The sequence below is a fragment of the Volvox carteri genome, assembly GCF_000143455.1.
Source record: "Volvox carteri f. nagariensis unplaced genomic scaffold VOLCAscaffold_1, whole genome shotgun sequence".
Classification (NCBI taxonomy): domain Eukaryota; kingdom Viridiplantae; phylum Chlorophyta; class Chlorophyceae; order Chlamydomonadales; family Volvocaceae; genus Volvox; species Volvox carteri.
Genome location: NW_003307545.1, coordinates 2,571,195 through 2,584,430, shown reverse-complemented (window position 1 = coordinate 2,584,430; position 13,236 = coordinate 2,571,195). Strand labels below are relative to the sequence as shown.

The 13,236-nt window shown below is 55.3% G+C and overlaps 2 protein-coding genes across 2 annotated transcripts in view; both read right to left on the bottom strand.

The window, feature by feature from the left end:
* The window catches only part of VOLCADRAFT_102747 (dynein heavy chain 3), a gene marked incomplete at its 5' end in the record, with an annotated part of 70,080 nt that extends 64,239 nt beyond the window's left edge, over positions 1–5,841 (bottom strand). The window contains 9 exons of the mRNA XM_002945732.1: positions 84–473; positions 1,193–1,345; positions 1,721–1,834; positions 2,621–2,752; positions 3,119–3,280; positions 3,606–3,770; positions 3,833–3,957; positions 5,228–5,243; positions 5,752–5,841. Coding sequence (XP_002945778.1) covers positions 84–473; positions 1,193–1,345; positions 1,721–1,834; positions 2,621–2,752; positions 3,119–3,280; positions 3,606–3,770; positions 3,833–3,957; positions 5,228–5,243; positions 5,752–5,841 — 1,347 coding nt within the window. The remainder of the gene's footprint in view (positions 1–83; positions 474–1,192; positions 1,346–1,720; positions 1,835–2,620; positions 2,753–3,118; positions 3,281–3,605; positions 3,771–3,832; positions 3,958–5,227; positions 5,244–5,751) is intronic.
* Positions 5,842–9,033: 3,192 nt separating this feature from the next.
* On the bottom strand, positions 9,034–11,637 carry invC (uncharacterized protein; the record flags this gene model as incomplete). Its single annotated transcript, XM_002945731.1, has 8 exons — positions 11,590–11,637; positions 11,419–11,520; positions 11,216–11,342; positions 10,765–11,098; positions 10,342–10,441; positions 10,064–10,135; positions 9,587–9,806; positions 9,034–9,264 (listed from the first exon to the last, which is right to left on the bottom strand). Exons 1-8 carry the CDS (start codon positions 11,607–11,609, stop codon positions 9,034–9,036), a joined length of 1,206 nt encoding a protein of 401 aa, XP_002945777.1. The 5' UTR covers positions 11,610–11,637.
* Between the last annotated feature and the right edge of the window lie 1,599 nt (positions 11,638–13,236).

Genomic DNA, 13,236 nt, shown 5'->3' with positions numbered 1-13,236 from the left:
CTGAGCGCCTCTAACAAATCCGCGGTGGAGTCCATCAGCAGCTCGTGGAGGGCCTCGCAAATCATGTAATCCATTAGCCGTACAAACGCATGAATACGGCGCTTGTACGACCTCCGCGCGGCGCTCAGCGCGTATCCAAACTCGCCGCCGCCACCGCCGCTGCTGCCGGCCGACGTGTCGACAGTGTACGACAGCACCGATGGCGCGTAGCCGCCGCCACTACCGGCAACGGTACCGACGGCAATGCTGGTGGCGTCAGGCTCGGTTGCGACCGCTGGGGCCGATGCTCCCAAACCCGTCCAAGGCCCGGTTCCGGAGCTGCCGAACCCCGCCGCCGCCGCCGCCGGACCGCCGCCGGACCATTCGAGCCCCGCCGTCGTGCCGGCGGTGGCGGCGGCGGCGGCACCCACCTTCGTGAAGTTGCCCCCCATGAGCTGCATCTCCATTAAATGCCTGGCTGCAGCACATGCCTCCTGCGTGGTACAGGTCGCCCAGATCAGAGCTCAATGTTCTTATTATGTAATATGCTTGCCAAGGTTTGCCAAGGTTGTGATCGGCGCATCCGTGCCGCTAACCCGCTGTGCCTTCATGTACGGCTAGTGTGAGCGATTTGGCGGTTGTTGGTTCCCGCCTTTTCGCCATACACAGTATATCGCCTCGTCTGTATAAAGACGCGTGGCGCCCGCCCCCCACGGTGCCTATCTGTACGAGAAATAAAATAAAAGAACAGATTTTACACTGTGTACATACAAATATAAATATGGCAGGTGGCTGGCAGAAGTTAAGGCCTGACTTCTGCTCCCGGAGGTTCCGGGTTCAAATCCGCCTGCAGAACCCTCTGTCAGTGAGAGGTGATGAATTGGGAGGTGGTCCCCCATCTTGTGGACGGTGTAGGACGTGAATAAATCAACCTGGAACTAAGTTGATGCGCCGTTGATCCGCTAGATATGGTTGGATGCTGGTGGTGAGTTGCTGAACCCAACGAATATATTCTGAAGTCGGATGGGGTGAATGGATTAGAGTGCCCCTCTTGCAGGGGAGAGCAGGGAACTGCCTCGGGAAAGAGGGCCGCTGATGAAGCTATACCACCCTGTAACAAAATCATACATAGATAAATACACCCACCCGCACCCACTCACCCCACACACACAGAGACGCATGCAAACACATCCCGGCGGCCCCCCCTCCGCACCTGCGCCTGCTGGAGGATGTCTTGCTCCAGCTTCTCCAAGGCTTCCCTCGTCTCCTCCCTCCGCGCCTCGTGCAGAGATACCAGCTCCGGCAACGTGTAAAGGCGGTCTCGTTCTACTGCGTGAAGACGAAGCTCATGCAACTCCTGGCAAGACTGTACGACATGTACGGAAATTGCGCGAGCAAGTACGGTATGGTTTCGGATTAAAAAAAAACACGAAGAAAGAAGCATCAAATGCCCGTCTACTGCGCGCCACGGGCACACGTCGTACGGCAGGGTTTGAAAAAACACACGGCTCTTCGCGGCTATGAGTACCCACCCCTACAAATCCCACCTTCCCCCTCTCCCTCTCCTTTCCCCCTTCCAGACATACAACACCGCTTACCGCCCGTTGCTAGCCCGCTACGCCTCCATTCCCACCACCACCACCACTCGCCACCAAGATAAACCCTAAGTCACCCCCAACCCCACCCCCGCCACGCCCACCCCCACCACCCGCCACCGCCGACCCGCAGCTACCCAGCTTACCTTCCGCAGTCGCACCAGCGCCAGGCTGAACACGGGGTTCAGTGTGAACAGGCTGTTCTGCAGCACGGTCTTGGCGCTACGGGCCTTGCGGGTGCTCACGAACCGGCGCCACAGCTGCCCGACAGGGGTGGGGGAGACGGAGGAGTTGCGGGAGGAGGGAGAGAGAGAGAGACAGAGGTAGAGGCAGTTAGGTAGGTAGGTAGGTAGGTAGGTAGGTATTATATACCGATGTGGTGGGTGGGGACAATGACTGGGGCGGCACAGCAGAGGAAGCTGGTAGTGGAGTGGCGAAGGAGGGGGTGAGTGTGAGTGTGAGGGCGGTGCATAGGAAACAGCTGGGGATTCAGCCAGAGCAGCCGCTCCCCGCACCCCGCAACCCTTCGCATTCCTCGACTTGACGCGACTGATGTCACCCCGCCGCTGCCGAGGCGAGTCTTTTCCGACTGCTGGTGGGGTGCTGCCGGACCACTGCTGGTGGCCACTGCTCAGATGATGACATGCAACCACCCACCACCCCACCACCCTTCACTTCCGGACCCACGGGTCGGTGACATCCTGCGCACCGCTTCGAACTTACCAGGGGCAGTTTCGGACACTGGATTTCAGTTCGCAGTCCCCATACTTGTCCCCATTCATGTGGTGCCAAACCCTAACCCTCCCCGCTCCTCTCCCCCTTCCCTCCCCCTTCCCCTCCCCCCTCCTTTTCCCCTCCTCTCCTGTCTCTCCCCCCTCCTCTCCTGCCTCTCTCTCCTCCTCCTCTACAGCAGAATTCGGACCTCTCGGACCCACACCACCGTGACACTTCACTTCACTTCCCACTTTCTCACACGTGATTCCCACCCACCCACCCGCCCACCCACCACCACCCCCCCTCCCCCCCCCCTTCACCCCGCCACCCACTCTGAAGCTCTTCCACAGGCGGTACTGAGAGAACATTCGGAACCGCAGCAGCTGCCGGTACAGGTAGTACTCGCGCTCAAACTGCTCCAGGGTGACAAAGTCGCCCACGCCGGCCAGGAAGTGGGTCACGCCCTGCATGTGCACGAGTAGGTGTGTGTATGTAGGTCTGTGTGCGTGTGTATAATATATTATGTATATATATTACATAATATATATTTATATTACACATTATATGCATATGTGGTGGGGGGGAGGAGGGGAGGGGAGAGTCGCATACATGCATACGTACATACATACATACATATATACATACATACATGCAAGAAGGTCAAATACGCAATGGCCGACGAAAAGCCCCTCGTCCTGTTCGTTTCCTTCTATCCACCACTTCTATCCCACTCGGCAGGTTCTTCTCTCTCCCCCCTCAAATCCCTCTCTGCTACCCCCTAGCGCAACACCCCACAACACCCTGCAGCACCCCACCACGCCAGTGCCTACCTGCGCAGATACGGTGTAGTAGTCGTCCCGCGAGGCGGGTGAGCTCTTCAGCTCCGCGTGCTGGACAAGCTTCAAGTTGTACGGGTTGCGGTTAGACAGCTCGGGGCGGGCGTTGCACAGGTACACGAACTCCAGGGAGTCCCGGGGTAACGTCTTGAACTCCTGTATGTATGTGTGTATGTGTGTATGTATGTATGTATGTATATATGTATATATGTATGTATGTATGTATGTATGTATGTATGTATGTATGTATGGAGTGGGTTATACTTTTGGGCAACTGAAAAAAATCCAGGGTATGAATAAACACAGGACATCGCCAACGGCCCCACCTGATGTCTTCCCAAACCCCAAACCCACGCAACCACCCGTCTTTGCAGCATCGTCACACACACACACACAAAAGGGGGCCGCTGGTGAAGCTTAACCACCCTGTAACGACATACACACACATACAACACTAGCCCCAACTCACCCAGCCACTCACCTGGAGTACTTTTAGCCATTTCCGTACATTGGCCTGCGTCTCCGCGTCCTCAACCCATACCTGCCGCCTGTCCATACCACCACCACCACCGCCACCACCACCACCCACCGCCGTCCGCGTCATCGTTGCCACCGGACCCTGCTGCTGCTGCTGTTGTACTACAACCTGGTTATGCAGTGGCGCCGGCGGCAGCGGCGGCTGGCTGCCAGGGCCCGTTTCCCTCGTACCGGGGGACTTCGCTCCGGAACCAGTTCCAATGGCTCCCGCCGTGAGACCGGGACGTCCAGGGGCAGTAGCGGCAGTAGCGGATGAACTGCTGTGGCCGCTGAAGGATGACCGGTGTCTAACACTCCTGTGCAGCCCGGGGGGGCAGGAGGCGAGGAGGCGACAGGCCCGGAAGCGACAAAACACACACACGAGCCCTTATCAGAGCCCTTTCCAAACAGCCCTCCGCCTACTACCCACCATGCCCTCACATTTTCCCGCCTCCCCCCTGCCTCTGCCTCTGTCTCTCTCTCCCCCCCTCTATGCCACCTCAGGATCCCACATCATCCCCCCTAGAAGGCCCTCACCCCCCCCAGGGGCTGCCCTTCCCCCCTAGCAGCTTCACTCGCTCGTGGTTCGTCTTTTTGCCCCCTAGCCCGCCGTGTTGCGACTCTTGTCGCGAATCTTGCTGGACATGGCGCCCCGCAGCCCTATAGCTGCTCGCCGTGTTTGATTCCCAGCTGACCCCCGAGCTTAGCTTAGCTTCCCAGATGGATGGAGTTTTGCTGGCTGGCTGGCTGGCTGGACGCCGTTAAGAGCCACCGGGATTCCCCCACACCACCACCTGCCCTGCTGGCGGCCTGGCCTCCCTCACTTGACAAGAAGGTAAGAAAGCTTTTTTAAGTCATAATAATCCAATGACGCAATTCCAATCATGTACAAAAATAATAATTATCATTATCAGCTCTACCTCTGCAGATTAGAACCCCACACACACATAGCTCACAAGACAGAAGCTCTCAGCTACCACCACATCCACCATCACCACCACCACCACCCTTTCCTCCCAAAAGCTAAGGTGCTGCTTTGCGCATCCGCGCTTTCCCTCCTCTCTCCCACTCTGCCCGTCCGCCGTCAACCCCGCTCAACCGCCTGGCAGGTCGCCCAAGGTCTCACTCCGGGTGACGTTCAACACACACAACCCCCAAGAACACATCCCTCAACACGTGTGAGGGGAACATCCCTCCTCTTCATCCGGAGAGAAAATCGCTCGATGAAGGTGGAGCGGTTGCCCATACCGTACCGTGCCGTACCTGGGTGCGCTTGAGAAGTCGTACTTGGCTTCCAGCCCTATGGTTGTTGCTGCTGTTGCTGCTGCAGCTGCTGTTGTTGTTGCTGCTGCTGCTGTTGTCGACGGTAATGTTGCTGCGCCCGTTAAGTTTGGGTTCCCGGTAGGGCTGCCGTCCAGGCCTCCGCTGGGCGCAGTGCCTGGGGAGGGCTCTGCAGCTGCCGCCGCTGCCGTCGTGGCGGCTTCCGCTGCTGATGTGGTGGCGGGCCATGCAGCCGCTACGGGCGGCCGCGACCTTTTCGTGATTAGGGAGGAGGCGCCGTGGACGCCTGGGCCGATGCCTGCTGACGGTTTTGACATGCCATCTGGTTCGGAAGTCGGTTAGGGAGGAGGTGAGGGGGGAGGTGAGGGAGGAGGAGGACGGGGTTGGCAAGGTGGTGGGGATGATGGCCTGATGGGGAGCATGGGGAAAACCGAAACTCGAAATGACCTTAGGACTAGAGTCACGTGGTCCCGCCGTTTTAGTCCCGAGTACTCGAGGGTACGGCGCGCAGCATCCGAAGAAAAGAGGGAGAAAGAGAGAGAGGGAGCTTTTTCGCCGTGCTGACGGAAACCGCTTTATGACTGCATTTCAAATCCATGCTGAGATGGGCAGTGGCCCACCGTGCCTAGGAATAGAGCATTATGGCCATATGAAGAACCTTTTGCGTTGGCGCCCGACCGGACCGACACCCATCCATCGTCGCCCCGCAATGCGTCGCGAAACCCCGACTGTACTGGAGGACCCCGAGCATCTTGACACTATTCGACGTAAAATAGCAATTGGAATGTCGTGATTGCGGGTATGTGTGTGGTGGACGCCTCGCAGCTCACCTGCATTGGCAGATCGAGCGCGGGGAAGGCCCGGGCGGACACGAAGCGCTGGTGCTCCCAGACCAGGCCCCTGCCCACCGGGGCTGCCATGCTGTGGCTTTACAGCTAGGTGAGCTCGGGCACTGCTCGCGTTCTACAAGATGCAGTAAGCATGGAATGGCGCCCTTGGAGATACATCCGTAGCTACATGTGCATCTCGCAGGGTCAGCTTGAGGCCGATTCCAGACCCCTCACGCATTTACCTGTAATCCAAGGTAGAGTCCAAGCTTAAGAGACTGCTGTGGAGGGCTTTTGGCGCTACCCTCCTCTGCTTCGCCCGGCATCCGGGAAGTGAAGCCCAAGACGGGCGCAAATCACAGTACAAACTTACATAATATTTATTGTGGATAAATGGTTGTCATGCGTCTTGTCAAATTTCGCAAATGTTTGACTTAGCGAGGTTTAAAATTCCAGTACTACAGGTAAGGACTGCTCAAATACCGTTCTGGGCATTCAATGCTAAAGCAAATTCTCGAACTCAGCGCAGTCTGGGCTAAGCTGACTATATCCGTACATCCCGTACCCAGAGTATAGTGACACGTAAACGGACGACAATTCCTAATTTACTTAAGAAGTAAGCTCATTGCACTGATCTACGAATGGGGCTGAAAGGTAAGACGCCAGCCTTCGGTACCTGGCCGGTAGGGTAACCGACATAACGATCTAACGACCTAGCAACCATCGCCAGTGGGGATCGGTACCGGTAACCTTACTGCTCGGTTACCGAGTCGTTATCTTGAAATGTCGGTTACTCTCCCTCCCTCCATATACCCCTCCATACATCCAGATGTATGTATCCATGGGATCCAAGGTTGGCTTTTATAGAATCGTGTGCCGCCGCAAGCCTGGCGACAAGCTGCTATTCGATGCCTTCGGGAGTCAATTTCTCCTCGGTACTTATCGCCAGTGCCTTTATGGAGATGATTCGGATTATATCCTTGCTTGTCACAAGCAGCCGGTTACCTTACCAAACCTGTAGTCGGTAACTGGTCGCTTCGGTCAGACATCGGCAAACGCTTCGGGCACTTCGGGTCGTACCGAAAACGAAACTCCCGAAAACGAAAATAGAGTTCCCGAAGCCGACCCGCTTTTGCAGAAATAGAGGACCATCCACCAACCATCCCATACGAAAGCTCCTCTGCAGCCCGAAGGGACCCCCGACGGCCGGAGCCGGCAGTCAATGATGCGGTCACGAGCCATGACCGTGCTATGGACCCGTTCCCAAAACCAGGAATACTCCTTTTGCCGATGTCTGGACGCAGCCGCATCTGCCGTTGATTCACGGTTGACCGTTTGTTGGGAGTTGGCACATGTCCCACTTGGCACGTTGGCCACGTAGTTTACAGCTGTGCCATCTACCAGAGGACACGAGTGAAAAGGTGGAGAAGGTGGCCACAGCAGCTTGGCCGTAGTCCGTTGTGTAGAGCCAGGTTAGGGAAGTCTCTTGCAGAATCACTGGCTTACTAGAACCAGCTCCAACAAGAACCAGCTCCACACAATGAAGTGATCACAAGAAAAAGCCCGCGCACAATCACTCTCATTCTACTTCTGGGGTTTTCCCCAAATTGGAGGCCACCTGCACCTGGCCCGTTTAGGAGGCGGCCCACCACCACCCGCCTCCTCGAGAACGAAACGTCGCAATGCCATGTGCGTGATGGTTGCAGCTGCGTAGCCATAGCGCAGCTGTGCACATGGCTAATCTGCATCCACATCTGTGCACGCTGCGCAGACAGAGGAAAGCCAGCAGCGCGCAAGAGCTCCCTGTCACGTAGACGAGAAACAAGTGCGAAGGAACAAGCTAAGAGGAACTCAGCTGGCTGCATTTAATTAAAGCTGGATTTCCCGCGTTTGCAGAGCAGGCGACGACACTTGAATTACAGAGAGGATGAGGAGGTTACGAGTATCATCCACTGCTATACAATATTCGTTCAGGAAACAAGGACATGGACATGCACACAGACTCACGTGAATGCATGTGTACACGAAATGCCGTGGTGCCACACCGCAGGCACTGTTGCGGGCAGGGTGACCCAACCTAACGCACATGACAGGGAGTAGGGATTGCTTCTTGTGCGCGGGCACGAAAGAGATGGACTTCAAGCTTCTGTCTTACATTCTCATCACTGCCACCGCTACTGCTTCCGCTGCTATGCGTCTTAAGAGGAAAAATCGCATACGGAAAAACGCATAGCGAAGAGTAATATGCAAAAAGTCATGCTTCGTGTATTGTGTATTGTGTTATCGTATGTCCATGGACATGCGGACAACGGCCCACGGCAGATATCCCCCTGGGTGACCCATGGGTCAGCCAAGCCCTTCAACCAAGCAGTCTAGCCCGATAACCGTTAGCTTCAAGTTATAAGTTACAAGTGCCGCACGAGTGCGGGGGGTTTCCGTCAAAGCCTGAGGGGGGCCATGGACTATATATATTGATAGTTGAGTACACCGTACAACCGACGGTGGTTTGGGTCCTGCCAACTAGACCCCTCCTCATCCAGTCACCCGACATCCGTAGAGACAGATCAGCCATCACCACCATGCGAGACTCAGTCCATCAACTAGACCTCATCTCCACACCTCAGCAGCGTTAGTAAACCTAGACCTCCCGAACAGTGTCGGGGGTCTGACCAGGAATCGAACCCGGAACCTTCATTAGCTTCATAGCTGAGGCCAATTACGATGGTGGCTATCTCGCAGCTCTTAAATGGGTTTATTGTGTCTATTGTGCACTCGTCACTTCGTTCCACGCTCGCTTTACTCACTCGTTCACTGATGCTGATGCGGCTGTTGCACAGAAATTTCTGTGCTGCTTTCCATGTTTGCTGCTATGGCTGTTCACCACACTGACGCCTCCGTCCAACCTGCCCTACACCCACAATTTTACCGTCGTACCCCGCTCCCTTCCGTACGCTCTTCTCTCTCGAACGCTCTCTTACTTATCCGCTGCTTATCGCATAAGTACGGCACCCACAGTGCCATGCATGGCACACATGGGGACGAGGTTAGTTTCCCCCGGCCACAGGGAGTTACCACACTGCCGGAGCAATAGAACCCAGTGCTAATGACCCAGACACAAGAGCTAATGCAGCAACGCAGGAGCGCAGCGGTGCCACTAGCATAGGCTTATAAGGTCGGCGCAACCAAATTGAGGAGAGAGCGAATAAGCCTTGAGAATAGGAGGAAATTGCGAATCAGACTGAGAGCAGGAACCTTTTCACCATCACCAGCTCCGTCACCGTTTCGTTATGTGACCTCCTCGTCTCTACGTTGCGTCGTTGTCGTCGTTGCGACAGTCGCTTGGGTGGTCTTGGTCGCGAACCACGGCAACGTACGGCGGCAGTACGTGTACTGCTTGCCGGGAAAAGGCCGGTAGCGATTGGCCAGCATCCTTACGACGGAGTCATCTAGGAGCACGTGGGACCAGTCCTTGTGGTGCTCAAACTTACTCGCATTCTTGCCGTGCATATGTACAACCTGCAGCGACCACACGCACAAACACAAGCGAAAGCACACGCGCGCAGAAAAGGCGCGTCATGAACACAAGACATCAACAGAGGGCATTTGCCGGTTTCCTTAACACCCTTAGGGCCCCCTCTGACACCCCCACCCTCACATCAGCCACAGCACCAAGAAAAGAGCATCAGGACCGCCTCAACAAAAGGCTCCAATTCAGGCCCCACACATACGGAGGACAACCCCGACAACCCCGAGCCCCTTCCCCCCGACTATCATACCACTACTGCGTCGCACCATACCCGGCAGACCACGCACACACAGCCCCCCCCTTGCGCCTCACCTCCTGGAGGGCTCCGACTCCGTGCTGGGACAAGGAGCTCCCCACCACCGCCTTGGCGATAGCCGCCGCGGGGTTGAGTGCGTGGGGGCGGTGCACTACCCAGGCGTTAGGTAGCGCCTTGAACAATAGGCCGGAATGATGCAGTGACACCACATGCGCGATTTTGTCGTTGTAACAGCCCCGAAACCTCGCGTCGTACGGTACGATAGCCATCCGATCCCTGCGGCGTGCAGGAGGCACGGGCGGCCCGGAACAAGGGTAGGTAGAAATCCACATCTCAATGCAGAGCGCCCAACGGAAGCATGGACGTGCTGCACTGGCGAATGGCCAACCCAGACTCCCTCTCCCTCTTTCTCCCTCTCTTCCCCTGTGACCTGGCCCCTCTCACGCAACCCTGTTCTATACCTACCTACCTACCTACCTACCTACTTGCCTACTTACCTACCTACCTACTCACATGCATACATACATACGCACCTAGACACCAGCCCCCACGGCTCGTAGCCGATGCTGTAGTCTATGACGTAGGACCTGCGGGACATCAGCCACCTGGGATTGGGGGATTGGGCGGTGGGTGGGTGCGTACGCCGAGAGGGGGCCACGTGGGTCAACCGGCCGTGCGGATGGATGTCAAACGCGTCCATGTGGGTCAGCCAGATTGAGGTCCCAGCTATGGCAGTAGTACTGGTTTAGCAAAGGGCCCCCTAAACGCCGGTAAGGCAGTTAGTCTCTCTGTGCGCCTCTTTTGAACTCACCGTGTATAGTTTGTTGGCGAGTGGCCAAGCTGGAAATAGTGCTGCCCAAACCAGTTTAAACTTCCATTCAACCACAATTTCACAAGCTGCATCTTGGTGCCTACGATTAAGGTATTCGTGAAAACGCAAACGCAGGCAAGTTAACTAACATCAGCAGTAGCAGTAGCATCATCATTAGTAGCAGTAGCAGCAGCAGTAGCAACTACCAGCAGCAGTAACAGCCGCAGTAACAGCAACAGTAGCAGCAGCAGTAGCAGTAGCAGCAGCAGTAGTAGCAGTAACAGCAGCAGTAACAGCAGTAGTAGAAATCCGTTCTGAGTTGAGCTGTTCATAGCCCATAAGGGGTTAAATGGGTCGCTATCCATATGTCATCCAATCCTGAGCATGAGGGTGTGTAAGGTGGCGAAAGGGAGGCAGTAGTACCTGACGCAGCGGACGCCGCCACCTCATTTATTTGCTCCTGGGGGAGCTGCTTGTTGACGTCCCACGCCGGCAGCACCCAAAAGCTGTTGCTTGACATGCGGACAAGCTGATCTATGTATTTAGATTCGGAGACGAACTGGACGAGCGTGTTGCTGACGCAGAGGTCCACGTCAATCATCATGACGAGCTGCGTCTGACTGGCCAGCAGCGCAGCGTTACGGAGCGCATTGATGGGGGTAAGGTACGCAAGTGCAGAATCGCTCGTAACTTCGTACAGGAACAGGATGTGCATGTGGCACGCTTCCGTCGTCGCCTCCATCCTGTAGAACAGCTCCTGGAGAAAGGGGAAATATGGTGAGATGGAATTTGCTTATGGTGTGAGTTCTTGGATTAGTCAAGTCTACTGACATCGACCAGCGGGGTTCCGCAGGTCGCGAGATGCGACGCTTGCCTGCAGTTTTTCCTCAGCCGTTCTGACAGCCTGCTCGTTTTCGTTTGTTAAGCCGCTTTTGTTGGCTGCTTGCACCAGCGGCAGATAAACAGCAGCCACATGAGGGCCGCCCCGGTAATTGCGACACCTGCGTACCGACGCCCCCTGCCGGTTTGTTTAGTGCATTTGTTTCGCACCTTGGCGAGCTCCAAAGATTGACCCACTGTGTATCCAGCATGTCCAAGCGGTCTAACGTTGCTGTTGTGAACATTGTGACAGGGATGCTGGAGCTCTTCCGTGTCCACCATACGCGATGGAGCCGCAGCCTAGCACCGTTTGAAAGAGATGGGTTAAGGAACGCAGAGTATTCCCGTGTCACGCGAGAGAAGACTCACTGAGGCGGAATGCCGGACATAAATGATTCGAACGTAGTGGGTGTTGCGTCGTAGTACTTATTGAAACATCCATCAAGAAGGCCTGTATTCCTCGTTGATTCATCTATACTTGCAGCCCGGGCTGTCCTGTAGGTATCAAGTCTGATGGTAACTACAGTTACAGCAAAAACGAGGTACGCTCGCAGCGGATATAACATCCTACGCTTTACATGTTATATTGCACCTGTACCCAGCCAACCAAGATCACCTCCCTCAAAATGACGGTTGGTTTCCGTACTAGTGCCCGCGCAACCTTTCCATCCATGGCTTGCGCTGTCCCGAATGGCCGTAATCACCTCTAAATCCTAAAAAACATTGTTTTTTCGCATAGAAACTATGCTTGACCTTCACGATGCAGTAGTGATATCCCAATTTTTCCACCTGCCTGTCCGTCGGTCTGTCCTCGTGGCATAAGACCCACATGGCCAGCCTCAATTCAGCATTATCCCCCTGCCAAAAACTTTGATCAGCTGAGCGCCTGGGGTATCAGGATATCCCGTGCGATGGCACTTGGGATGGTCAAACTTGGACCCTGTTTAGACCGCGTCCTAGGGGAAACGCAGCGGACACATTACAGCAGCACTACTGCGGGATACAGTTTTGCTTGTTGTTGCTTACTTCAAATCTGATAAAGTAAAGATAGTAAGATAAGTACAAAAAAAGACTTCACATTTCAGTTTTTGTCCATGTCTGTGTACGCGACGTCTTGTGCAGGGCTTTGTATTTGCGGGCAAATTGTGACCAAATCCGATCCAGCGCATGGACCGCAGAGCACCTCCCAGCCAGCAGCTGGTGTGTGGATAGAGACTTCAAGCTCCAGCATGACTCCCCAACTTACCCCGAGTACGGCTGGAGCTATGCAGCTATGTGCGTTTGGAGAGGTGCGGTGTGCACATGCATGCGTACATATGTATGTATATATATGTATGTATACATACATGTTTTTTTTTTAAAAACATACATGTAAATATGTTTGTCGTAATCGAGGGGACGCTGCCCACGTCAAGCCTACCTGTTTCGTGCCCGTCTTTTCGGTAATATCGCCTACATAGAGCGTTCTTGTGTCTGCGCTTCCATATCCCTGGTGGTTCCCGTGATTTCCCGCAATTAGCCATTAGCTGCACCCTACTTCATCTACACCGCCAAACTCGCCCCTACCAGTCTTTCGATTACCGCTCTGCGTCCATGATAGTGAGGCGAAATGAGATGCAGCCAGCCGTAATGCGTTTGCGATGCACCTTGTCTGGCTGTGTGTAAGTGGAGCTGGATTTGTTGTTGCTAATCGCGATGGGTTTTCCCGTTACGCCGGCAAACTCGTGCATGTCATGGTCCTGGAGCCATCCGGCCACTTTGGGAAAATATTATAAGAGACCCCAAACCCCATCGGTGGGGTGGGGTGGGGTGGGGTTGGGGCCCCACAGCGCGGGTCCAGCGCACTCTCGCGCCTACGGGGGCAGGAGGTTTGCCAAGAAAAGTATCCATCCTGGCGCTTCTCCATTTCACTTCAAAAAAAACCCAACGGCACAAGCCCATTATCGACCATTATCGGACAGTTCAGTTGTGTGAATGTAACGCTTGGTGTGTCGGGTGGGGCTGCTTGCGGGCCCT